Source organism: Cyprinodon tularosa, unplaced genomic scaffold (genome assembly GCF_016077235.1).
Source record: "Cyprinodon tularosa strain WSP-4 unplaced genomic scaffold, ASM1607723v1 ctg267, whole genome shotgun sequence".
Lineage (NCBI taxonomy): Eukaryota > Metazoa > Chordata > Actinopteri > Cyprinodontiformes > Cyprinodontidae > Cyprinodon > Cyprinodon tularosa.
Window position 1 is genome coordinate 1,746,947 of NW_024038971.1, and position 27,240 is coordinate 1,774,186.

The window sequence follows — 27,240 nt, forward strand, 5'->3', positions numbered from 1 at the left end:
CAGGTGGTTTGAACAGAAAAAGTTGCTACTGGAAGGGACTTTAAAAGTTTTAAACAAGGAAAGGTGCATGTTACATGGTTCATTTTAAAAGCAAAACCTTCCTCATCCATCATTTCAAAAAGTATTTTTATAATCTATTTGTTTTCTCATGAATCTTTAATCCACATCTGTAGGATCCCAAGTTACGTGCCGTCCATCTTGTAGGCCTCCTAAAGTAGCCATGTCTTCCTCGTCCAGCTGGAAGCCGAATACCTGTAAGAGAAAAAGAGTTAAATGACTAGTTGGTAAAGTGAGGCCCCTACTAGTTGCCTTTGGTTAAAACCATGTAATTGCATACTTGTGCAAAAAAGGTGTACACCTGACTCGGTCAAACCTCATGATGGGGGAATGAGTCATGTGAGGTGTGAGAGAACCATACACATACGCATGCTTTTCTTCCTTTGGAGGAGCTCCCTTTTCTTTAGAGCTGCCTGCCCCCTTTACACACTTGGGGGTCTGAGGATCTCCTCCTAGGTCTGTTCCCCTTAGGGGGATTGGCCCCAAGATGCAGAACATAATATTTGTATGAGGAGTGTAAGAATATGTCTAGTGTCCTCCTGTGCGCTTCTCTGTCAAGTGTTGGTGTATATGTCCATAATGTTGCAAGGGTGGGATTGTGTGAATGTTACTGGATGAACGTGTTTGCCTCCTCCCACGTTGTAGGCCCCAAAAACGTGCAGGTGTTGTCTATTTTTGCTGTTTTGTTTTATTTTCTCTCTTTTCTCTTTCTCTCGTTTAGTGAAAGAAAAATGCACAATGGTCACAAAAATAACTCGAATCTGACAAAGGTAATAAAAGTTCTATGAAAATGAATAAATTAGTCAGAAAATAAGTTATCCATTATGCTTCAACAGAACGTTTATAATAAACTAAAGAAACAGGCCTGCATGATTTGTTTGTAGTTACTCTAAAGTGAGTGTAAAGTGCACTGAAATTACATATGTTGTAAATTCACACAATATCAATAAACTATTGCACTGAGCATGAACAGTTTAGATTAAATGAATTTAAAGCCCATTAAAAGCAATCCATCAGATATGTTGCCACTCTGAATGGACATGAATAAGGCTGGAAAAAAACAACAGGCCTAAAACTCACTTGACAGTTTTCCTGTATCCTGTTCTTTTTGGTGGACTTTGGTATAGTGACAACTCCATTCTAAGAGTAAAACAGTAAGAGTAAGAGTAAAACAGAAAATAAGTGGTTAAAAACATATTTTAAAAAAAACCTCACTAAATGTAGTAGCCATAAAACAAATTAGACACCTGAATACTCCAGCGAATGCAGATCTGAGCAGCCGTTCTTCCATGCTTTTTTGCAATTTGCTGTACAACAGGATTATTGAGCACTTGACCCTTAGCCAGGGGACTGTAGCCTTCAAACACTATCCCACCGCTTCGACAATATTCCATTAGACCCTTGGGCTGCTGGTAAGGATGATACTCCACCTGATAAAGTCAGTTAATAAACACAACAGTGTTTTAAAGCATCCGTGTAAAAAACATTCAATTGGGGAGTCATCATTTTAATACTTCACTAAGCCTGAAATGTAAAAGCAGTAGTTGTTCATTTCTGTTTATTTCTCAGAAAAATTTGTTTAAGGGCAAGAAAAAGAAAAGAATCTCCATTATCATTTTTTTTAGCAATAGAGCTCTCGGATCACAGCAATTTATAAAGCAGAAATTCAAACATTGTGTAAACTGTTCTGTAAGAGGCCTTTCAGGATTATATTTAGGTCTAGGATCAACTTCTGAGCTTTGGCGTGGACTGTCATTATTAAAGAATAAAATAACTGAAAGTATGGGAGAATGACCTGGTTAACGTGGGGCACCACACTACAGTCTTCTTTCAACTGTTCCAGGTGATGGACCAAAAAATTGCTCACCCCAATAGCACGGCAAACCCCTGCAATGAAAAACTCCAGTTTAGGCAGTATTAATATTATAGGGAGCAATCTGGGTTGTGTACTGGCTGTAGCACAGAGAAAATTCCTGAAGACAAAAGAGAGCACAAAAGTTTGTTATGGGGAAGATGGAGAGCTAGCTGAAAAAAGAAGTGGAGTCAGTGAATCGTTTTTACCTCTTTTATAAAGGTCCTCTAGAGCCCTCCACGTCTCAGCTCTCATCTCTCTGTTAGGACAACCAGGTTTTAATGATTCAGGCCAGTGCATCAGGTACAGATCTGAAAAACATGGACACCTTTTAAAGGTAAATGATAAAAATGTAAAGACACTTTAATTAGAAAATTTGTTTTACAAAAGCTCTCTCTTCCCATAGCTTTATTAGTTGCACCTCATACCAAAATATTCCACTCCCATTGCCCGGCAGGAATCCATGCATGCTTGTTGTGCGGCTTTGTAGCCATAGTCCCCAGGCCAGAGTTTATTGGTGAGCCATAGATCACTCCGAGGGAGCCCACTCTCTTTGATGGCGTCACCGAGCTTCTCCTCACAGCCGTAGCGCTTTGCTGTGTCCAGGTGGCGAATGCCACAGTCAGTGAGAGCATACACAATGGCATCATGGGAGTATCCACCATCATGAGATGTACCTGACAGATGAGCAAATAGGAATCTTATCTTAAAAGAAGATTTCTTTGATTTAGTGTGGACTATTGTTCTTTGTTTTTCATCAAAAAAGTAAATAGCGGATAAAATTCTAAGTAGTCAATCAATAATTTAAAGACTTTCTATTTAAAATATTTTAAGGTGTAGTTTTGATAATGACACACAATAGCAAAAAAGGGCAGCTTATCCAAGTTTGGCAGAAAAACATCTATTGTTTGACAGCTAACAGTCTAAATACGTTTTTAAGGTGAGAGAAAAAAACACACGGTGAGAATAAAGTAGCTTGAAATGCAACTGTTAAAGTATTCATCATACTTTGAATGTTTCTTGAGACCAGTGATGTCCCGATCCGTTACTGATATTTACAATGGCTGACAGATTCAAACGCCCATTACACTATAGATATCGGATATAGGTCCGATATTAGAAAAAAAAAACGTAATAAAATATCAAAACCTAAATATATCAGCCTTCCTCTATAATCTCTATTATTATAGTAATTGAATGTTATTGATCTCACACATTAGAAATGTCTTGCTCAGAGATACTAGTTAAGAGGAAATAATTTTTTAGGAAAACAGTTTTGTAGTGAAAATACAGTTTATTTGAAAAATCTCACATCTAAAAACCCACAAACTGTTAGATTAAGTCTAATAAAAACTACCACATTACATTACCTAACCCTACATTTATTGTATTTTGATACAATATCAATTCTGGTGCAAGGCTGTAATGGACCTCAGCTGTAAACAACATGCATTCTTCTTTAAACATCTGTTTGTAAATAATGCATATGTTAATAGTGACTGAAACCTCAATGATCATGTCCTAAATGTAAACTCATACGCACCTAATCCAAGTATTGGGATTTCCACTCCGTTAGACAACTGGACTGTGGGACAGCTCAGGGTTGGTGGCAATAAATACATTCTTGGTTTAGAAAAGTTAGTCTTTAACCATTCTACGTTAACAGATGAGAGAAGTAATAGGCCCACCCGATTCACACTGGAAGGGCTCCGTTTATTTAATATACGAAATCGTAAACTCACCAAAGTTTTGCTCGGGTTTGGAGTGAACCATCCAAAATAGATTCACCTCTGGACTCCTTTTCTCTTTCATATTCTTTGTTTTCTCTTGAGAAAAAAATAACCTTAGCTGTTAAAAGTTACTTATTGTATCTAGTCTGTTTCAGCTGTTAAAAGAAGGTCATCTCCTCCCTTTTTTTATTTATTATTTTACGTTTTCTACCCCATTTATCGGATCAGATGGTTGCGTCATAGCTACGCATCCAATATGGCGGCTCAGTAAAACAAACTAAACTATGAAAACGAGATGAGGTGAGTCTCATGATAGATAGGTACATGTCTGTGGGGAGTAATGACTAAATAACGGTTTAACATGAGTGAAGACGCCGCTGTTATAAAATATGAACACAGGGAGCTGAACGGAAAGAAGCATTTTGGTCAAAGCTTCAGTTCGTGGCTGAGATTTTGGACCTTTTATAAAACAATACGCTTCTCGAATCTATCACTGGTTTGAATATGTTATCAGTGACGCTAGAATTACGTTTCGAAAATATTCTGGAGTATTTCTGAAAATAACGTTTTCTGAATACATTTTTTTATAAATAGCCAGAAAATGTTAATAAAGGTGGCCAGGCAATAACCACTGTACACTGAGGGGGGGCCCAAAGCACATAGGCGCCTCAATCTACACTGTTCCAACAGGAACAACCACAACATCCATGTTTTTTTTTTAATAAAAACTAACTATACTTTCCTACAGTCTTTATAGTAGACAATAGAAATACAAGAAATATAAATACGAATAGATGCATATATTTAAACATCTATGCGGTCTCAATTAAAATTCTTTCAAGTTTGAGCTCTGGGGCGAACATCTTAATCATTGTCATTCCTTATCTACTTTTATCAATAATTTTTCTGCATACATTAAAATTTTATTAAATGGATTACTTATTATTTAAGTAGTTATTTATCTCTGATTTCAATGAAGACATTTAGGCTACGTTCACACTGCAGCCTGATTTGCCCCAAGTGGGTTGGTTAATCAGCTAAAGGCCTGTTTTACAGTCTCCATACTCCGTTTAATGATTCATCGATTACATAATTAGTTCATGATTATTTCAATAATTGATTAATCCCGATTCATCCGATTAATTGTTTCAGCCCTAGAATGTTTATTCCTAAGTTTATGTTTCAGTATTTATTTATGTCTACTGTTTGTTTTTTTAAACTGGTCTATGTACATTTCTAATACGTGCATTTTGCAATAAAGCGTTTTTTGAAGATAAAACAATGTATATTTAACTAAGTTTTCTTTTTTTTTTTATATAATATCTGCAGCCATTTACAATCAGATTATCTTAATCCTGAAACCTTTCAGCTTCATTCTCCTTTTCTTTGCAGGCTTCTCCGTTGCTGCTTCGGGGTTCGTCGAAAGTTTATCATTTTCCCACTCCTGCTGATCCTCTTGGTGGGAGCGGCCTTGACAGCTCTGCTGCCTCCTGCCGAAGACCATGGAGGTGCTGTTGGGGTCCTGGGAGTCCTGCGCAGGGCAGCGCCACAAAAGGAGAATCCCGCTCAGAGTTCACTTACAGACACTTTAAAGGAGGAGAAGTTTACCATCATCATCCAAACCTACAACCGCACAGATATTTTACTCAAGCTTTTAAACCATTATCAGGCGGTGCCTCATCTGCAGCTGATCATCATTGTTTGGAACAACATTGGACAGCAGACACCTGCAAAGCTGTGGGAATCCTTGGGTCCTCATCCAGTTCAGGTTATCTTCAAAGAACAGGCGAGCAACCAAATGAGAAACAGACTCCAGCTCTTCCCTGAGATTGCCACTAATGGTTAGTCTTATTTAACAACCAACAGCAAAAGATGGAGCTTAGGGACGTACGTTTACATACATCAATGAGTATATTTTTGTAATCTCTTATTATTAATACTTTCTAAATGTATGTATTAAAGCTAAATGGTTTCTCTTTGTATAAAATTGAACTGTTCAAAATTAGAGACCTGGAAGGAAAAAAAATGGAAATCATTGTGCGTAAGGAAAAGACTGATTGGTAGACTTTGACTTGACATTATATGTCAACAGTTTTTATTGTTTTTTTATTCAGTTTTTTTTTTCCCTCCTTAAATCCATGATGATTTGTCTTTTTCAACCATTTAGCTGTCCTAATGCTGGATGATGACACTCTCCTCAGTGTTCCTGACCTCACTTTTGCTTTTTCTGTCTGGAAGGTAAAGTTTCATTTCCATGTTATATATTTGAAATGAAAGTGTCTGTTTGACTCAAATTGGCATGGTTTGGTAAATCAGCTGCATGATGTTGGCCATGTTTTTAGTATTTCCTTTTTTTTTTAAATAGCAATTTCCAGACCAAATAGTTGGATTTGTCCCACGGAAACACGTCTCAACGGCTGCAGGTGTTTACAGTTATGGCAGCTTTGAGTTGCAGAATCCAGAAGTGGCTGGAGGCGACATGTAATATCTTCTCACATTTTCTTTAAGGTGTAGTGGAGGATGTTCTTTTTTTCTGGCTGGATCATCAAAATAAGTGGCCCTCTTAATTGTCAACCAATCTGATGATATGTTTTAAAGTAAGGCCTTCCTACGTGCTCGCTCCCATTTTCACCTAACTCTTTGCTGACAAATACCTGGCTGCTGAAAATCACTTCCACCCCCCACACTGATTAGAAAACAGTTTGAAATATAAACAAAAAGGGAACTTTTAAACTTATCAATGTCTTCATATTATGCATGGATTCGCTTTTTCATTTATATTTCAATCCGCTTTCTCATCAATGTGTGCGAGAGTTTAGGTTGATGCATGCTCCTGTGACCGGGGTCAATTCTCCTTAGCCAGGAATTTCTTTGCATTTATCTGTTCAATTTTAGGGCATCCATACATAAGAAATATGAGAATATTAAGAATATGTTTAAAAGTTCCCTTTTCATTGATATTTCAATCTGTTTTCTCATAAGTTTGTGAGAGGGGAGGTAATTCTCGGCAGGCAGTTATTTCTCTGCATATAAGCGTTCCCTCTCAGGAGCGGGTACAGGGTTGTGCATCTTTTTTTTTAAGTTGGGGGGGGGTGGGTTTTTTAAAAATTTTGTGAAAATCCTCCACTATACCTTTTAAGTTTATCCTCTTGTTATTGACTTCTTGTTTGAGTGCTCTTTTTTTTTCCATTCTATTTCTCTTGCAGGTACTCCATGGTTTTAATCAGTGCAGCCTTCTTTCATCGGCGCTACCTACAACTGTTTCAGGATCAGCCTAAAGAAGTCCACTCCTTAGTTGATGAAACCCAAAACTGTGATGATATCGCTGTGAATTTTGCTGTCGCTCTAGATTTACGAAAACACTCCAAGTCAGGTGCAATCCAAAGACCTTCTGGGATCTTTGTCAAGCCTGTTGACCTTCGCAACCTTGAAAAAGATGCCAGCAGTGGATTCCAGGGACTGTGGCATCGTCCTGAGCATTTTCTCCAGAGGTCCTACTGTCTCAACCGGTTGACAAAGATTTATGGCTTCATGCCGCTCTGTTACTCCAATCTCATGGTCTCCCAGTTAGGTTTCCCAAGCTACGCCAATCACAAGAGCAAAGGATGAGAAGTTAATATCTGTGTTTAAGGGTTAAGATAAGAGATGACACTCATTAGGTTGGTGGGCTTGTTTAGTTGGTACTACTTCACATGCCAATCAGCTGATGCCTCGAGGGCTATGTGACCTGAAGGTAGCTCTCATAGCAGGACACTGATGAAAAAAAATCCATCTTTGATAAAGTAACTTGGTGGATTGCAATAAATCGAAAATAGCAGTCACAGTAGGTTTAGAAATCTGACTGAATTATTGATAGCGTCACAATATTGGAAAAAATCCATGCATGCTATGACAATCATTTGTATTACCATTTATTATTGTAGAATGTGAATGAAATAAAAGATGTTTTTTTCCTTAAACATGAGTAATGACTGATTTTTAAATATACATATAGAAATGCAGTTTGAAAACATGAGTTGGGGTCAAGATCGGAAGAAACATTCTGGGTTCAAATAATGCAATTCAAATTGCTGGGATTTAATCTGAAGTTACCTGTTAGGATAATTATAATTAATGTGTGAGTTTATTACACCCTGGTATTACCTGCCTATTGTGTGTCGGAACTAGTTTTTTCCCAAATAGTTTATCTAATCAGGACAGTTCCTCTGTCCTGATATACAGTTACATTCTTCATTCTGTAAATGGCAAAGATTGCAAATGGAATGAGAGCGGTGTCCTTCAGGTAAGAACAAAATGTAATTTTTTGATAAGGCTGGAACCATGGATGCCTCCTCATCTGCAAACGTGTATGATGTAATGATGTGATCCTTTTTAGGAAAAAACCGGAGAAAAGAAAGCTTCATGTGTAAATGCAGAGCTTTCTTTTAACACCTAAATGTTCCAATTTAAGGATTTGGTCCTCAAGGATGGTTTGTAAAACAATTTAAATGGTAATAAATAAAGGAATCACTTGTTTAATTGGTATCACAAATGCTTTGGTCAAAAGTGATGCATAATATCTTTTAAACAAAGAAAGTTAAGCCCCTAGCCATGGTAGATTAAGATAAAAAATTCCATCCATTCTGTTTTTTTCTGATACAGAACAACAGGAGTGTCTTTTCAAAATTAAAGTAATGTCAGAATGGAAAATAAACTTAACATTAAAATAAAGAATGGCATGTTGAAATGAACCTGTCAATGATAAAATCTCTGGCATTACAACAATCAAGCCCTTATTTGGCAACAGCTTTGATTTGACAGTATGCTGACAGGAAGTGGTGTAAGGAGAGCTATGACCTCCAGCAATGGTTAACAAACTGAGACTTGAACCCTGCTATGTTGAGTAAGCCAGACCCCCTCCCCCAAAGCCATATTTGATTGCTGAGTAACTTTTAGGTTTCCACTTTAGTATAACAAATTATCTTGTTATACTGAAATCTTTAGCTTCCTCAAGAGTTTCTGCTGGCATCACAGCTCAACAGAGCAATGTTTAATGATACATTTTCTGTCCTAAGTATGATTTATCTAACTTTAAAAACTCAACAATGTACAGCTTTAATGTCAGTTTCCTTGGACGGACAACAAAATTATAAAAAGAACTAGGTTACTATTTGTATGTTGTGATGGAGTCAAAAAGTGAAAATAAAACACCACAGAATGGGAGGGAAGAATCCAAAATGACAACGTGGTCTCATAAATGTTCATGTATTTATTCATTAAAAATAACAGCCCACTCCCAACAGATTAAAAACATCCAAGTCTTTTCCGAGTTAGGAGAAATTCTGTCTCTAAAGGACTTTAGGCATCTTCAGGTAGTATTACTAGTGTCCTGGTCCTCCAGGGCCTCCACCACCTCGGACCCCTGAACTACCACCAGGCGTTGATCCCCTCCCACCTGGAGAGCGGAGATTATGCCACAGCTTCACGAGAGGCTCCCTCCTCCTCCAGATTAATTTGTGACCGTATGCCACATACCAGCTGTAAGACAAAACAGTTAGCCTGAGATTGCAGGAGACTACTCATTTTAAATGACATTTGCAAACCTCAAAAAAAATTTTTTTATAAAAATCGCCAGATTAAAACTATTGAATAAGCTTTTTTAAATGCTCACAGCAATAGAAGTTGGGTTTTAGTCATTTAATCTGGGCATATATCCAAGTTATAAAATAAAAAATCTGAGACTTACACTCCAAAAAGAGCTCCACCTAGGTGAGCAGCGTGATCAAACAGCCGCCATCCCAACATCAGTCCTGCTGTATCTATGGCAACAAGTGCTTTGAGAGCCTGAAGACAAATAAACAGGAGGTTTTAATTAAAACCGATGTACTTGAATGCAGCAAAACAACAATCTCTCTGCCGTGCATTCAGTCATGCATACTTACACATTCACACATTCATACACTTGTTTGCTTTGCTCATGCACAGATTTACATCTTTTGCCTGCAGCAAAAAACACAATACAGGAACGAGAACACATTTAATGTAAGAAAAAGCAAACAACCACAGGATCTAAACATTCAGAGACTTGGATGCCTATAAAAACTGTGAAACACGTACATGTCCGGCCGTGAACGTGACCATAGGAAGGAAGATGATGCCTAGCTTGGCCTCTGGTACTTTTGTACAGACTGCAGCAAGTACTGCCATGACAGCACCTGACTGTAAAGAAAACAGTCACTGATTACAATGTTTTTATCATTCAATGAAATATTGATAATTAAAACTTACCGCCCCTAACGATGGATAGAATCGTCCAGTGGCTGTTTTACAAACATAACTGACCATAGTGGAAATCACACCTAAAACCCAAAAAACCAACAGAATTTAAATATGAAGCCCTACTCATCTTTATTAAATACTTTGTAGGAAACCCACCTGTCTTGAATGGAAATGAAAACAAACTGAAAACAAACACTTTTTTTTTTTAAATCAAATTAATGATGCTGGTGAAAAAAAAAGTTGAAAATGGATGAACTGAAGGCTCTTAAAATCTGAAGTAAAAAAAAAAAAAAAAAAAAAAATCTAAATTGTAATCCCATTCATGATGTATACTATTTTCTCCCTTGACATTGTCACATTTTAAAGGAATAGTACACCCAAAACATGATTAGCCTTCATTTTCTACTCACCCCCATGCTGAACAACACTCTGGAGTACTTTTTTGATATCTCAAATGCATCTGGGAGGCTTCTTGCTGTCTGCTGACATTCAAATAATGGAGGTCTATGGTGCCCGAGACAGAAAGGTCCATAAAAGTCCACAAAAAAACGTGTCAATATTCCTCCATACTGCTCGTCCAATGTATTCCAAGTGTCCTGAGTGGGTAGCATCCAGAATTTACTCGAAACGGAGTCATTTAGAATGTTTTTAGAGCATAAACAGTAGTGTATAGGATTTCCTAAAAGCGCGCGCATGCGCGTTCACGGCGCTACGGAAGCCGGCAGACCAAACCAGATGAAAGTGCGCATTCAGCGTCTGCTCTGCCAATAATGCAAGCGTAGAAGAAGAAATGTGCTGTTTACCTGTGCAAAGAAAGAAACAACGAAAGAAAAATGTTTGAGGACTTCAGTGTTGAGGAAGAGCATGAGTTCTTTGCTGAGGTGAATGCGCACTTTCGTCTGGGTTGGTCTGCCGCGGTTTCCGTAGCGCCGTGAACGCGCTTTCAGGAAATCCTATACACTACTGTTTATGCTCTAAAAACATTCTAAATGACTTCGTTTCGAGTAAATTCTGGATGCTACCCACTCAGGACACTTGGAATACATTTGACGAGCAGTATGGAGGAATATTGACACGTTTTTTGTGGACTTTTATGGACCTTTCTGCCTCGGGCGCCATTGACCTCCATTATTTGAATGTCAGCAGACAGCAAGAAACCTCCCAGATCTCCAGATGCATTTGAGATATCAAAAAAGTACTCCAGAGTGTTGTTCAGCATGGGGGTGAGTAGAAAATGAAGGCTAATCATGTTTTGGGTGTACTATTCCTTTAAACTCTCGATTTTCCAAGGCAATATTTACACTTTTGTGGCACCTAGTGGCCAGACTTCAGATTGCACTGTCTGTCTAAAAATACAACACATTAGATAGAATAATAAAACTTAAAACAGATGACAAAAATATAAAAAATGTGTGCAAGGCAAACTCTAGAAGTTTGCTTTGTTTGTCAAAAAAAAAAAAAGAAGTTACATGACCAAATCTAATGACCCTTTTCCTTTTCCAGAGGCTTTTCTAAGGCCTGTCCCTCTCCAATCAGCCAGCTTTACAGGCATTTTCATCGGGCCAGCAGCCGTGGCTGGCCCTGGGACAAGGTACCTGGACATGAACACGATGAAAATCAGTTGCAGATCCCCTTCCACATCCAAACTATTAGGACTGATTTTCTAGTATCAAGTGTGGTTTTGATTTGTAAGGGGTAAAGATAAAATAAGTTCATGTCTTTTAGCCTCGTAAACTAGCCCCACCCGTCAGCGGCCAAAATCAGTATTGCCTGTGAGTGGTCTAGCCTCGATCAATGCCCCAGGCCCAAGAACTGGGGGGCCAATCATAACGCAGAGATGTGTTTCGAAGTTTTGAATGCAAAGCGGGGGGAGGAGCACAACTAGGAAGATGGCAACAACTATTGAACGGTAGCATGCACTGCAGTAGCAGCTGCTTTCAATGGAGCGCTCCATTGAAAGTTAAAAGTTCTCTTTTCTGTTGCTGTTGTTCAATAAAAGTACCAGCGGACCTCCTAGGCTAAAGGCAGCCAGGGCAAAAGGCAGTCTGTCTTCAGCGGCCCTCTTTCGGCATATTCGTGTTTGAAGGACCGCTGGCTCTGATGGCGATTTTTGACTCCGCTTTGGAATCAGTTTTGAAAGGGTTAGAATTGGGGTTTTCGTTCAAAGGTGAGCAGGAAGAGGATCTACGCTCATTCATTTTTAAGAAGGACGTATCCGCCGTTTTACCGACAGGCTGTTTGTTTACACTCCCCCACCAGCTTTCTATTGCGCTTACTATGTCACAGTCAGTTGCGCTCATTGGTCAGAGCGTTGGCCAATAGGCACAGACACAAGCCTTTTCTCAAGTCACTAGAACACGAGTACGGACTCGTGTCCTCGCCAAGTATGTTCTTGAGAAGAACACAGGAAGGCGTGGACTTGGTGAGAACGGGAGCACGCAGCATAAATATGGGTCAGTTGGAACAGAAGCGTACTCGGGACGTCACCACATGCCCGGCTCCTCTAGAGCTGCACTTCACCTCCAATTATTATTAGTCTCTAGATTATAATAAATTATTACTTTTTTCATTTAGCGGGGGGAATAATAATTAACAAAGTCAGATAAACACAAATCAAATGAACATTTTGCCAAATAAACAAACAAAACAAAAAAAAACAATCACCATCAGAGCCAGCGGCCCTTCACACATGGCTATGTCGAAAAAGGGCCGTTGCAGATGGGCTGCGGTTAGCCCTGGCTGCTGTTAGCCTCGGACGTCCGCTGGTTACAGAGGTCCTCTAAACTTCGGAAACTGTTTTTTTAGGTATGCATTAAATCGGTAAATGGACCATATAGTGATGCTTTAACAACAACAGCAACAGAAAAGAGAAATTTTAACTTTCAATGGAGCGCTCCATTGAAAGCTGCTGCTGCCGCAGTGCATGCTGGGACAGCTGTCAGTCTTAAGAACGGACAAGTCTGCTCTGATGCATACTCGGTAAATAGGGAGGGGCGAGAACAACATCTGGGGACTTTGTCTGTTCTCGGTCTGCTGTTCTTGCGATTGGAACAGTACTAGGGCTGAGGGTAATGACGTTTCACGAGCACACGAGCACATGAGAACGCACAAGCACACATATTGAGAAACGGCAATGGTTTGAAAGACAACGGGTTGTTCTCATGAACGATCTTTTGATGTCTCATTCATCAGGGCCCGACTAAATTACACATTTAATCTCACATTTGGTTTATCAGGCTACATGTCTTTAGCATATGGACATAAAATAAAAACATATATTAAATAATAATTAATACTTCAAAAAACAATTTGATTATTTTTTTCATTATTTTTAAATTTCATTATTTTTTCCCCCTTCTTCTAATGCGTGAATATCAAACAGATTCTTGCATAATAAAAAATAACATTTGTGTTTTTTACCCATTTATTTCTATTTTGAATTAAAAAAAATCTTACAATTTTGCACATTTTCATTTCATGTGTTAATGTCACAAACTAATGTAAATAGTGCCACAGCCATAACACTGACAGCTGGAGGTGGGCTTAGAGCCACAGCTGCAGCTTTCAGTCGACCTGTTCAAATCTAAATGATGTGGAGCAGCAATCGTTACTGGTAAAGGGCCATAATTCCACTGTAGACACAGCATAAACCTCTGACTTCAGTTCCATCATAAACAACTGAAACCAATGATCTCTATCTGTCAAAGAATACTTATCTTTTTATGACCTTGGCATATTCTCAATTATATCATTGTTGGACAATGTTGAAATAATGCTGCCATTTTCTTAGGTCCACTTACCAGCAGAGAGGTAGACCGCAAGAAATTGCTCTTTGCCTAAGAGGGAGACGATGCCAGAGGAAAACGTCCACAGGACGTACATGTTGGCCACCATGTGGATAATGGAGTAGTGGCTGAAGGAAGACAGAACCATGGGAAGGCACCGGGTTTCTGGGTAGGAGAAGAAAAATAAAAAAAGGGATACATTAAAAACTAGAAAAGCACTCAAAGAATGCAGTTTTCCCCATACTGTGACTTATACCTATAGCTTAAACATTACAAAATTTGAATCAACTATTCCATGTCATTAAGGGCACCTTTGGTAACAATTTCCTTAACCTTCTTTGTAAATAAGACACGGCGTGTGTCTGCAGCCTCTGGTATTCTGCTCTCGCCTTATTCATTCACTCTGCTTTCTTATTTGATTGAGCAGATCGAGACTTTAAGCAAGCCATGGCTCACCTTCCCTGTGTCTTTTTGACTTTAGTATAATACTTCCAGAGTTTTTTGTGTCTGATGCTGAAGCTTTTAATGGTCACTGCTGCCACACTGGTTTAGGGGGGTAACTGCTTGTTCGGGCAAATAATGTTAAATAATCCTTTAAAAAATTCCTGCATCTGGATTATGATGTGGATCATCACCAAAATTTAAACCAGTATCAATAAACTTTCAGTTTTTGTCAATTAGGCTCCACCCAGTGGACAAAAGCTTTATTGTTTTGCCTGAACGACAACACTTCCATGAGGCCCAGCAGAGTAAAGACCATAGAGTGGTAAAATCCTGATCTCCGGGTCGCCTGCGGTTTGATTAAACTACATTTCTGTTTTCAGATGAATAGTAATGCGGTAATGAATTGAACTGTAGGAAACAATTTCATACGACGATGATGAAAATATGAAACATTTAACTTTGAATTTGTACCGTATTCCCAAATCATGCAGCTTGCTTTTTACCGCGAATGAAGCTGACCGTAGGGACAGTGAAGTTTCCGGGGGAAAATGAGGGCGTACCAAAGTCATACATCCCAAAAACAGGGTGTATAATTTCTAATATTTTTAGTAAGCATTGCTAGCTAAAAGTCTGTCCTGTACACAGACAAATAAAAAATCAAACACACAAACAAACTCGACTAAAAACATAACCTCCTTGGAAATAACTTTCACCAACAGATGTTTTCACGTTATGTCTTGCAATTTCCCACATAAACAAGCGCACTCACTGGATGCTGGGTTGGATGTGAAGTACTTGATCATAGATCTTTGCATTGCAGGGATCCTCCAGCAACACAGAACTACAGCATTAATCGCTATAATGCCTAGAAGATAATCAGAAGAAATTACAGAATCGTGAAAAATTGCATACATGCATATGCTAAAAACTAGATCAGCTTTTAAAACTACCAGTAGCAGTCCTCTGTCCCTCTGTAAGGCTGCTCCAGAAGTCATCTACCATGGACATGAGGAGGAGGAGCTGTCGCTGGAAGTTGGACAGTTGGTTCCACCAGTCATGCCAGTATGCCATGTCCTGGGAACCCTTATTAACACAGTAATGGAAAACAGACTCACTGTAGGGTATTTGTTAACGTAACAGCTACTACAACAGTTTTGTATAAATCCTTACCATCATAAGTTTCTCTAGCTCCTCTCCATCTTTTGCAGTTTGAACTCTTGCTTTCAGGGACTCATACTGCAGAATGGCTGCTCCACCAAATGAGCATCCTGCAAACTGACATGGAGACAGAGGTCATTCAACAATCCTGTGTCCAAACTATTATCTTAGCAGCATTTTACACCAAACTGACTAAAAAGGCAAAGCTGTCAAATTCTAATAATTTGATATTATAAATCCGATTGTCCCCGACCACTTTAGGGAAAGACTATAGGTACTCTGTAGGTGCCCTGTGTTAAAAGAGTTTAGAGCTGCTGGATTTCAAGAGCTAAAACAAATACATTAATTCTTTTCATATTATGCTATATATTGAGATCTTTGCTTTAATGAAAAATTCAGCATACCCCTACTGTAAACATCAATGGTCTGAAGAGCGTCGGCCGTTGCACTTTGGGACGAGGTGGGGGTCCCGGCGTGCCAGCCTCGGGGGGTGGCGCTTTGGTTTGTTGCTGGGGGACATTTCCGGTTTTGGTTTCTGTTCTTTTGGCTTCACAACGGAAACCACATCTCTGTTGATGGAACGGATTGAGTCTGTCAAGAAAATAAAAAAAAGGGAGAAAATTTCTCTAATGCAGATAGACATGGACCGGTACCATTTTTTTTTTTAAATAGTTTAAATGTTTTAGACCTTTATCATGTTCTTAAACTCATTCACCCCATAATTCTGAACCTAACCCCCAAGCAGGGAACCTTTCCTCATGGGAACAAGTCAACTGGAAGAAATTGTGTGAAAACGTACAAAAATAATAGACCCCCCACCTCCCCTTTTTTTCTAACTTAAACCTCAAAGCAAACAGACCAAAAAAAAAAAAAAAAAAACATTGAATATTGGTTGCAATAAATATTTACACTTTGGCAACAAGGTCAGAGCCTTTTGAAAGCAATTTTTAGACTCTAGCTAAATTTGACTATTTGTTGACAGTCCCTAAACACTCGTTACGCAGCTGCTGTTACGTCGAGTTTTCTTTCCAACAATAATTCATATTTCCTGTGTATTTGCCATAATAATAATAATATTATTAATAATAATAAAACTACTACATGTGAAATATTTGAAGACCCTTTAGTTATAACCGTGTTATAAATTTAGCAAGTTTGTATAGGCCACATATTCTTTATTTTTTGAGTATTTCGGCTCATTTAGCAGCATAATTTGTAACGAAATGCAAACGAATAACAATGACAGCACTATTTTCCCTACACTAAACAGCGTTAGCTTCATTTGCAAAGACAGAACGGTTAGGTAACTTCACATTACCAGACGATACGAAAACCCAGACACCCTCAAACGCGCCTCCTGTCAGGGTTATTCTTTTTCAGAAAACTGAGCGCTGTTTTTAACCCCTCACCTTGAGCTTCTGGAAATCGTATTTGGTATTCTAAAGTGGTTTGCTTTGCCCCATTTTATAATAAACCCTCTGCACGCCATGACTGTCGTGACCTCCTGCTTGAAGCCCCGCCCACTGTCAGACTCAAGCTGATGCTGCGTTCACGGACGCTCGTAAAAAAAAAAAAAAGCAAACACCTCCTTAGATAGAGATAGATAAATTTGGATTTTAAAGAGCTGTATTTAATTTTATGGTTAAACAATCTCAAAATTAGTGGCACCAATTTAAATACTGGATGTGTCTCAATCTTGACAGTATAGCAACACGTATGTCATTATAGCTCTTCTATATTCAGCATGAGTTTGTAGGGCTAAAACGTAGCTTAAGATATATTTTATTATTATATATTTGCTTGAAGCAAGTTATTAAAATTTATTTGGCTTTAAACTGATTTTGCTTTTACAGAGACAACATTACTACCCTCTAGCGGTGAAATCGGAATATGAACGCAACATACATTAGCAGTGGTTGCTTTATTTTTTTCATAGACAAGTTGTGTTTCTTTATCCAGGAAAGCCTATGATGTATTTTCTTTAACTACCTAAAAAGAGTAAAATTTTTACTTTTTTCCCCCCTTACTTTAGCTTATTTATTTGAAATATAGTCAAATGCAACAATTTTCTTAATTTGTTGTTTTTTTCCCTTAAAGAGCAAAACTTTAAACATAATCTTTAAACGGTTGCGAATGACATCTCTCCCTTTTTATTACTCTTTTCAGGCTTTAATTCTAATAATGGTTAATTTTTTAATATTTTACTTTCCACTACCTGAATTTCACGGCATTGCTATGTTGTCCGCTGTGAGCTCAGGAAGTTGGAAAAAGTTGTAGGCAAAAATAGTATCCGCTCTAATAATGTTTCCGAATGAAAACTATTTAAGGAATAAGAAAAAAATCAGCAATGGCATGACACACCACAAGACCTGAAATGTTTATTACACTTTGGATAATTATGATATATGTTATTTGTTAATGGTATTTATATTTGTTAGAAAATGCGATAAAATCACTAAACTATAAAAAGATATATCCTTCAGTTATTACATTTAATCAGATAATATACTAATTAATATATTGCTTTTATTCTTTGGTATTGTTTAGTATTGCCTATCCAATTCCTAGTGTCTATTTCTTTGCTTTATACAAGTACAAACAGTGGCCACATTCAAACTTTAATATAATGAATGCAAGAACACTTAACAATAACCTCCCACACAATAACAGTAAAAATACAGCAATAGTGTCTTATCCATATACAGATATGTCCTTATATGTTTCAGAAAGGATGCAGTCATATAGGTGAACAGTACAGACAGCACTAGGTGTTTCTGTTGGCATTTGGACAACTTCCACAAACTTCTTGCTTACTTGCCCACTGACTCCAGAAATAGGTAAGAATAAGGTAGAATTTGCAGTGAGCAAGCTGCACTGCAGTGTCTGCAGAGCAGGGCTCTCCTCCAATGCAAATTCTGCATAGCTGTATTGCTTTAGCTCTACACAGTATTGTTTACAGACCTGCGATGGGAAAGGTGGAGAAAAATAAAAGAGTATAGGAGCAATTAATCTTGTCTGACTTTAACAAAACATCTTGTTCACAGAATTAATATAATCAAATTTTCATTGCTAAACAGAAAATTATACAGTCAAACAAAAGAGAGGGTGGTGGTTGGGTGGGTGGGGGGTTTAGGGGCGGAGGTTTCAGGGCAAAGATCCAGAGTACAAAGAAAGGAGAGCAATATGCCTTTGCCACTGTACAGATCAAGGACATGCTGCGAAGTCAGATGATATCCTGTGGGTGAAGGTCTGGAGCAAGGGGAGGACACAGATATATGGGTGAGGAGAGGCTGGATGGATGAGCAGAGCAGAGAGGGGTGAGCAGTTAGTAGTAAGTCCAGGACGGGTGGAGGTAAGGCCAGAGGGAACATGTGGGTAGTTTGGACTAATATCAGAGATAATACCGCTTCTGCTTAGACAAATAAAACAATGTCTGATTCTGTAGGACCTTAATGCATCCCTTTTTTTTCCTCTCTGATCAATGCAGTTCACATTTTACCCCACAGAGGTGTCTTCTTTCAGGTCCTGTCATTGATTCACTGTGAACCGACGCCAGCCTGTAAAAGAAACAAGGAGGCACACCATTTCCCATTGGACAGGAAGTATAATGCCTGTAACCAGAACATGTTAGACATCAGTTTACCAAAATGCAAATGTATCCACATGGATTAAATAGAATAAGCTAGCTAAGGCACTTTCTTCTTCCATATATCCACAGGCTCATGAAGCTGAACACCATTTGGCCTTGAGACTTCTATTTCAGCACAAAGTCTGGAAACATCTTATACCAGCAGGATGCTCTTTTTATACCATCAGACGAAACTCTAGCTGTTGTCATAGCGTCCCATAAGTATGCTGATAGAGCAGTTTCTAAGGCACTGATCAATGGGCCTGTGAGATAATACCAGGCTTGCTTTGTGTGTGCTACACTGTATACACCATGGGGATTGGTGCATGACTGTGATTTTCTTAGGACACAGAGAGATTTAATTCTAATTAATACAGAGAAGAGAAAAAACTTCTAAGGGATTTGCAGTTTTACGAAAGTTGCATCCTTGCAGGTATGAATGATTACAAATGAAAACAAAAGAGACCTTGTAAAACAAGAAGAGCAAGCATAATATGGGAAAACAGCACACTTTTATAAGCATACTGTATCCCTGTGCTGACACAATTTGATTATGCAACTCAAGCTGGGTCCAGAGAGATTTTTTCTAACAAACCAAATATATAAGTACACAACACTTATTTTCAATTTATTCCAAGTGTAGTGTGTGTGTAGATAATATGTATCTATCACAGTATAATATTAACATTACAGCATCAAATGTCCAGAACAAACAATTGATCTGATTCACATATCAAATTTATGTCCCTCCACTAAATATTATACTTATATAGTGAAAAAAAAAGCTCAACGGATTTTGCTGTCAGCAAATGTGACGAGTTTTCTGGTACATCATTGCATTCTCAATGGTTAAAAGTACTCAAAGCAAGGTCATAAACCTACCCCGATTCCATTGCTGCACACTGCCAGTCAGCTGGCTTGCTCATTAAAACGACTAATTTGGCTGTCTGGAAATTGTCTAGTTAGCAAGGGGGAGTGTTAGCCTCATGGTTAGAGGAGTGTGTTTGTGCTCTGCAAAGGTTGCAAGTACCCAGTTCGAATCCCACTTTCTCCTCTCTGGGTTCCTGAGCAAGACCCTTTACTCCCAATTGCTCCACGGGTGCTGCGAAATGGCAGCCCACCGCTCCCCAAGGGGATGGGTCAAAATGCAGAGGTAAATTTCTCCAATGAGAGCTGAATGAAGGTCAATTATTATTATATTACAAATGAACAAACAAACCTCATGGTGTGTAAAATAAATGACTGCCACCCATCCCCCTACTGAGGTTTTTAGTTCATGGTTTCCAAACCGAAAACCATATTCTGATCAACAGACAATTCAAATCTAAATTCAACAGAGAGTCAGCTGAATCTAAAGTATGATATAATATCATTATTTACAAAAGAGGATTAGTGCCAATGAAAAAATAAAAAAACAGTTAACTGATTTTGAAATATTACTTCAGTTTAATATGAGATAAATACAGAAGAGGATTAGTGCCACTGAAAGAAAAGTTAAATGAGTTTAAAATTTTCAGTATAATTTCTGCCTTTTTTCTGAGAATTTAATCTTAGAATTCTGACTTTATTCTGACTTTAATGTCAGGATTCTGACTTTTTTCTCAGAACTTTGGCTGTAATCGCAGAATTCTGACTTTTTCTCAGAATTCAGACGTTTTTTTCTAAGAATTCTGAGTTTAATCTCAGAATTCTGACTATAAATCGCAGAATTGTGACTTTTTTCTCAGAATTCTGACTGTAAATTCAGAATTCTGACTTTAATATCAGAATTTTGACTTTTTTCTCAGAATTCTGACTTTTGTCTAAGAATTCTGAATTTTTTCTCAGAATTCTGACTTTAATCTCATGGGCACCATGAAGGAAGAGACGTGGGAGGCACTCAGCTTCACTGACAACGATCTGATATGTTTGAGAGGGCCAGTGACACATTGGTGAAAAATTAATCTCATATGAAAAATGACGGAATTAGGCCACGTTTTATTTTTTCAGTGGCCCTAATCCTCTTCCGTAATTATTATATAAGTGAAAAATCACAACTTTTACATTTTTGTTTTTGTAACTTTCAATAGGAGCACCTACATTAATTTGTGTCAACTTAACAGATCACATTCACAGTCCCTGAAATCCCTAGAATACTCACCCGGTCAAACCCATTGAACACTTCAAGACAAGTTAGATGAGAGACTTAACATAACAAATAGCCAGCATTAAAGCATAGTCTCCGTTTTGTAACTATATACACGCTGCATCCGCTGCAAACCCGCACCCTAACACGCACACCCCCTCCCTCCCTCCTCTCCACATCATCTTCACCTAAACCCTGAGTCCTCTTCATTCAGAAACTCTCAGAAACAGCAGCAGTGAATGAAGCAGGAGTTCTAACGGAGCTGCTCTGCATCAAGCGCCTCTCCAGTTCTGGTGGAGTCCAATTGGACCGAACATCGCATGAAACAACCCGACCTGCCTCTGCAGCGCTGAACGGAGGAGAACTAAAAAGAGAGCCTACTGTGTTCAAGTTTTGCAAAGCGCGCAAACATGAGCGATAAAAACGCCGGTAAGGAATAACTGATTAGTCTTTGGATACATTTTGAGTGAATATTGATTTTATTGTTAAGCATTTTCTGATTGCAGAGACTAATGGCTCTTTGTTTCATATCTGGAAACGCGTTTCACTTTATTTAGTTGCACGCAGCTAAATATTAGATGCATTAATCAGAGACAATAATTACTCTAAAAAAGATCTTTAATAATATGCAGTTAGATCAGCAGACTTTCTGAGTGCTGCAGCGCAATACTGCTGCTTGGTGACTGCATCTCAGGACAGGTAGGCTGTCCACTCTTACCCAGGTCTGTCACATGCTTATATTTACGCATGTTATGCGTAAAGATACGCTGCAATATTTTCCAGCTATTTGGCACAATTACCAATTTGCTTAACCGCTCCTAACACTTTGCCATTCTAAACGATTCAGTCCCCAAGCTCCCTGATTTTTCTTCTACTCTGTCAGTGCTGTCAGCCGACCTGCTGAATAGTGCTGCCTCTCCACTTTCACTGCTGGGATGTGGGTGTGTTGCTGCTCCCAGAGGTGGCCTCAGCAATCAGCATGCGAGTTGTTGACAGAGCTTATTCAACTCTGTCACTGATGGCTATAGAAGCTGTGTTGTTTCCATCCATTGAAAGTTGCATTAGAAAACAAACAAGCAAACAAAAACCCTGGATGCTGCAGTATGTAATATACTGTAGCCAATATCAGCGTTTTCTTTATGGATAGGATCCAAGAAACACTAACCAGACACAGTAACAGTTCACTGTTTAGCCTATTTAGATTAGACAGAATGCCCTTGTTAATGTAGGTTAACCTCTGTCCCGTTTTTACCCAGGATTTAGGAGATAGTTGCAGTGTAACATTGTCACTGTAAGGTGACTTTGTGTTTTTCACTTTCCTTTCCCTTATATTGCTGAAAGCCTAGGGATTTCATTCCATAGTCTCCACCTTGAAGGGATAATAAGCCCTTACCCTAAAGTATTCTCAATTCTTACATCTTTTGATCGGGTTTAGATAGGTGAACTTTTGTTATGATTCATTGTGAGCTTTTGTTGTTAAGCTCTGTGCAGCGTTGTCTTGCAGTTATGTGCACATTCTTTAAAGCAGAATAGCTACTTTGCGGGGATAGGGGTCTCCCATTTTTAAACATTGTGTCAAATAACAGCTGCAAACTTCAGTTTATTTTAATGGGTTGGATGTGGAAGGCTAATGCCAAATGTGGTGTTATTGGAAGGTCGAGGAAAAACAACATATTTTAAACATACATTAGAAATAAAGGTGAGAAGTAGTACACTTAATACTTAAGTCAATTTCTGTGAGTGAGCTGGTTAGTCCTATATTGTTAAAAAAATGCCATGTCCCCTGACAGGAGGAAAACATCAGACACAACATGGTTTAGCTGACTTTGGTCATTTAAATCAAATCAGTATGAACATTTTGATACTTAGTGGGGTGCAATTATATGAACAATCTTTGATGTAATAATAATAATAATTGAACTTTATTGATCTCACAATGGAGAAATTCACCTCTGCATTTGGGGAGCAGTGGGGTGCCATTGTGCGGCACCCAGGGAGCAGTGTGGGGTTAAGGGTCTTGCTAAGGGAGCCAGAGTGCAGGCTGTGGGGATAGAAACCGTGTGTTTGCAACCTTCTCAGAGCACAAGTGCAATGATCTAACTACTAGGTCATCACATATGAATCACAATACACCCTTTGTTACTATTTGGAACAACTTTGTTTCTGTGTAAAGTGTTGATTCAGCCTGCTGGCTGTATTTATCCACAGGATGTAGAAAGTAGACCTTTGAATTTCATGTCAGTTGTACAGCGGCATCACACTGCATAATTCTTTGCTTTCCAAGTTTTCCAGGTGTGTGGAATTTACCCTTACTGACTTAGCATCACCATAAAAAGTCTTAACTTGAATGTAGGTTCAACCATCTTCAGGAATGCACTTTCCTTTTTCGACAAGGCATTGACAATATTTATACTAAATGTAAGTGTTACATTACTTATAATTTTACAGAATCACACTTGACTGTTTCCACTCTGCTATTAAGAAATATTTCCGGAGAGTGAATATATTTATAAAGATTCTCCTACCCGTTTGCTCCTCCACTTTTAACATTGAGTGCCTCCCTGATTAATGTTTTCCTTGCTCTCCCTGTTGTTTGATTTAGAAGGCCATATCTTGCTAAGTTTGCAGTTACACTATTCTCTTTTCTTTTTGAGATGATGGATTAACCGACGCTTATTAGCTGGTTAGAAGGTCCTGTTATTAATTCAACATGTATGTCTAGTGTGTGAAGTTAATCTTATTAAATATAAGTCATTTACCTGGTTACCGGTAACTTGTTTGGTATGTACAGTAACCAATGTCACGAGAGTGGAGGTTTATATATATTTTTCCTCATGTGAAATGGAGGGGTACACACATGCGGTCAGCTTCAAGGTCTTTCTCTGGGGAAAAAACACACATTCTGCACAGGTAATCCTACTGAAATAATTTAATGGATAAAGTTTTGATTCTGCTTGAATCTTTATCAGGTCAAAAGTTTGAACAGTCACGGAACACTACTTTATAAATATACATCCCTCTGGAACAGCAAGTAGATGAGGCAAGGAGGCAATTAACTTTTAACATCCAAAACGCACCATTAATTAAAATAATGCAATTACAGATCTCATAATAACTTTGAAAAACAGAAAATAGTCACAGCAATACTTCAATGGAAAAGGTTCTGAATAAGCTACTCTTAACCAATAATGCTTGCACTTCTCTGATATATATATATATATATATATATATATATATATATATATACTACCGTTCAAAAGTTTGGGGTCACATTGAAATGTCCTCATTTTTGAAGAAAAAGCACTGTACTTTTCAATGAAGATAAATTTAAACTAGTCTTAACTTTAAAGAAATACACTCTATACATTGCTAATGTGGTAAATGACTATTCTAGCTGCAAATGTCTGGTTTTTGGTGCAATATCTACATAGGTGTATAGAGGCCCATTTCCAGCAACTATCAGCAACTATGGTACAATATGTTTGCTCGTTGGCTCAGAAGGCTAATTGAAGATTAAAAAACCCTTGTGCAATCATGTTCACACATCTGAAAACAGTTTAGCTCATTACAGAAGCTAAAAAACTGACCTTCCTTTGAGCAGATTGAGTTTCTGGAGCATCACATTTGTGGGGTCAATTAAACACTAAAATGGCCAGAAAAATAGAACTTTCATCTGAAACTCGACAGTCTATTCTTGTTCTTAGAAATTAAGGCTATTCCATGCGAGAAATTGATAAGAAATTGAAGATTTCCTACAATGGTGTGTACTACTCCCTTTAGAGGACAGCACAAACAAGCTACTGCGGGTACTATTTAAAGGAATAGCACACCCAAAACATGATTAGCCTTCATTTTCTACTCACCCCCAAGCTGAACAACACTCTGGAGTACTTTTTTGATATCTCAAATGCATCTGGAGATCTGGGAGGCTTCTTGCTGTCTGCTGACATTCAAATAATGGAGGTCTATTGTGCCCGAGACAGAAAGGTCCATAAAAGTCCAAAAAAACGTGTCAATATTCCTCCATACTGCTCGTCCAATGTATTCCAAGTGTCCTGAGTGGGTAGCATCCAGAATTTACTCGAAACGAAGTCATTTAGAATGTTTTTAGAGCATAAACAGTAGTGTATAGGATTTCCTGAAAGCGCGCACATGCGCGTTCACGGAAGACGGCAGACCAAACCAGCGCATTCAGCTCGGCAAAGAACTCATGCTCTTCCTCAACACTGAAGTCCTCAGTTATTTTTCTTTCGTTGTTTCTTTCTTTGCACAGGTAAACAGCACATTTCTTCTTCTACGCTTGCATTATTGGCAGAGCAGACGCTGAATGCGCACTTTCATCTGGTTTGGTCTGCCGGCTTCCGTAGCGTCGTGAACGCGCATGTGCGCGCTTTCAGGAAATGCTATACACTACTGTTTATGCTCTAAAAACATTCTAAATGACTTCGTTTCGAGTAAATTCTGGATGCTACCCACTCAGGACACTTGGAATACATTGGACGAGCAGTATGGAGGAATATTGACACGTTTTTTGTGGACTTTTATGGACCTTTCTGTCTCGGGCACCATAGACCTCCATTATTTGAATGTCAGCAGACAGCAAGAAGCCTCCCAGATCTCCAGATGCATTTGAGATATCAAAAAAGTACTCCAGAGTGTTGTTCAGCATGGGGGTGAGTAGAAAATGAAGGCTAAACATGTTTTGGGTGTACTATTCCTTTAATGAAGATGCCAGTTGGGGACCTGTGAGGCGACTGTTTCTCAAACTAGAGACTCTAATGTACTTATCTTCTTGCTCAGTTGTGCAAAGCGGCCTCCCACTTCCTTTTCTACTCTGGTTAGAGCCTGTGTAAATATATTTGTTTCAGGAAACAAATATATTTACAATTAAAACTGAGTATTCATAAGCTTTTGTCCTCATTTTTCTTCAGCTACAGTAATGGTAGAAAAATTTAAAAAGATGCAATACTGTCTATGTCTATACTGTATTTTCATTTACTGCAAATATCATAAGAACAATTTGCTGTAAAACCCAATTAAAAATATATTGTGAAAATGGGCTATAATGTTAGTGAAGAATATACATCTTGCCATATTTTGGGATGTAGACCTGTGTATAATATGTAGTTGTTATACACTACAGTATATACAGCTGTTCTGTAAAGGTTTCATAGGTTTTGTTGAGAACATTACTCAAGAAAGAGCTCAGTGTTTTTAAATAACTCCAAGAATACCAAATAACACAAGATAAACAGCAGGCTGGGAAAATAAAGCATTATTCAAAGAAGAGGATGGAGGGATCCACAGCTATAGGAACTACTAATCTACACTTAGGAAGTCCCGGCTTTTATGGAACAGTTACAAGATGATAGCCATTGTTGATGAAAAGCCATTATGATAAGTTTTTTACTTTACTTAATGTAATACATCAAATACACTATATTAAAAAAGGTTTTCATTTACTAATCAAAATAATTTAAACCAAATGTTCCAATTTGGGCTGAGACTAATCATTATTTTGCAAATCCATTAATCGGTCAATAATTGTTGATGATTGATCGATTAATAATCAGATAGCCAAAAGTTCCTTAAAGAAGGCTTTTTACGAAATTAAACCAGATCAAACTAAAAATAATCCACTTGAGGAGTTCTGGATAGAGCATTTTGAAAGACATAAATGTTATTTTTTATCTTAAATGTAAAATGTTTATATACATATATATATATATTTTTTTTTTTTACAATTCTGGTATATCTACTGCTCTAAGTGGGCTGCTCTGTCAGCTAAAGGCCTGTTTTAGAGTCTCTATACTCCAGTTAACGATGAATAGATTGCTAAATTAGTTGATGATTATTTCAGTAATCGATTAATTCCTTCTCAGTTAATATTCCCTCATCAACTGTCAGTGGCATTATAACACAGTGGAAGCAAATGAAAACATCATTCACAAAGTGTTAGGCCAGTTAAACTGACGGAAAAGGGGTAGTGCATGCTCTGCACCAAGGTCACCATCTTCCTACAGAATCAGTCACTACAGACTCCAAACTTCATGTGGCCTTCAGATTAGCTCAAGTAAAATTTGTAGAGAGCTTATTGAAATGGTTTACCATCGCCAAACTGTATCCAAGCTTATCCCAGGCCAAACATCAGGGTAATGCAAAGCAAATTATTTAATAGTGTAAATCATACTGCCAGTTGACTC

The 27,240-nt window shown here is 38.2% G+C and overlaps 3 protein-coding genes across 4 annotated transcripts; 1 reads left to right on the forward strand and 2 right to left on the reverse strand.

The window, feature by feature from the left end:
- Positions 1–109: 109 nt before the first annotated feature.
- On the reverse strand, positions 110–3,952 carry zgc:110366 (uncharacterized protein LOC550476 homolog). 2 transcript variants are annotated; one of them, XM_038289325.1, is made up of 8 exons: positions 3,652–3,952; positions 3,453–3,563; positions 2,338–2,586; positions 2,119–2,220; positions 1,853–1,944; positions 1,305–1,487; positions 1,138–1,197; positions 110–252 (listed from the first exon to the last, which is right to left on the reverse strand). In XM_038289325.1, the coding sequence occupies exons 1-8, from the start codon at positions 3,719–3,721 to the stop codon at positions 157–159; spliced, it is 963 nt and encodes a 320-aa protein (XP_038145253.1). In that variant the 5' UTR covers positions 3,722–3,952; the 3' UTR covers positions 110–156. The 2 variants fall into 2 exon arrangements, with proteins under 2 accessions (XP_038145253.1, XP_038145254.1); XM_038289326.1 differs by lacking the exon at positions 3,453–3,563 and having other exon boundaries at positions 3,652–3,951.
- On the forward strand, positions 3,865–7,598 carry extl2 (exostosin-like glycosyltransferase 2). Its single transcript, XM_038289324.1, has 5 exons — positions 3,865–3,939; positions 5,032–5,480; positions 5,807–5,877; positions 6,005–6,120; positions 6,846–7,598. Exons 1-5 carry the CDS (start codon positions 3,935–3,937, stop codon positions 7,246–7,248), a joined length of 1,044 nt encoding a protein of 347 aa, XP_038145252.1. The 5' UTR covers positions 3,865–3,934; the 3' UTR covers positions 7,249–7,598.
- A 1,269-nt stretch (positions 7,599–8,867) lies between these two features.
- LOC119786137 (presenilins-associated rhomboid-like protein, mitochondrial) lies at positions 8,868–16,810 on the reverse strand. Its single transcript, XM_038289247.1, has 10 exons — positions 16,694–16,810; positions 15,689–15,875; positions 15,297–15,401; positions 15,077–15,209; positions 14,896–14,991; positions 13,698–13,847; positions 9,907–9,977; positions 9,736–9,837; positions 9,365–9,462; positions 8,868–9,156 (listed from the first exon to the last, which is right to left on the reverse strand). Exons 1-10 carry the CDS (start codon positions 16,771–16,773, stop codon positions 9,000–9,002), a joined length of 1,179 nt encoding a protein of 392 aa, XP_038145175.1. The 5' UTR covers positions 16,774–16,810; the 3' UTR covers positions 8,868–8,999.
- Between the last annotated feature and the right edge of the window lie 10,430 nt (positions 16,811–27,240).

What these genes read in the sequence shown, in the direction of transcription:
- zgc:110366 (XM_038289325.1), bottom strand. Translation starts at nt 3,721, where the DNA reads ATGAAAGAGAAAAGGAGTCCAGAGGTGAATCTATTTTGGATGGTTCAC. An exon ending in AGAGGACCTTTATAAAAGAG is followed by an intron (nt 1,945 to 2,118) that starts GTAAAAACGATT and finishes TTTTCATTGCAG; the next exon opens with GGGTTTGCCGTGCTATTGGG. An exon ending in GGATACAGGAAAACTGTCAA is followed by an intron (nt 253 to 1,137) that starts GTGAGTTTTAGG and finishes TTTCTCTTACAG; the next exon opens with GTATTCGGCTTCCAGCTGGA.
- extl2 (XM_038289324.1), top strand. An exon ending in CCCTGAGATTGCCACTAATG is followed by an intron (nt 5,481 to 5,806) that starts GTTAGTCTTATT and finishes TCAACCATTTAG; the next exon opens with CTGTCCTAATGCTGGATGAT. An exon ending in TTGCTTTTTCTGTCTGGAAG is followed by an intron (nt 5,878 to 6,004) that starts GTAAAGTTTCAT and finishes TTTTTTAAATAG; the next exon opens with CAATTTCCAGACCAAATAGT.
- LOC119786137 (XM_038289247.1), bottom strand. Translation starts at nt 16,773, where the DNA reads ATGGCGTGCAGAGGGTTTATTATAAAATGGGGCAAAGCAAACCACTTT. An exon ending in GGGACAGAGGACTGCTACTG is followed by an intron (nt 14,992 to 15,076) that starts GTAGTTTTAAAA and finishes ATTATCTTCTAG; the next exon opens with GCATTATAGCGATTAATGCT. An exon ending in CACATCCAACCCAGCATCCA is followed by an intron (nt 13,848 to 14,895) that starts GTGAGTGCGCTT and finishes TCTCCTACCCAG; the next exon opens with AAACCCGGTGCCTTCCCATG.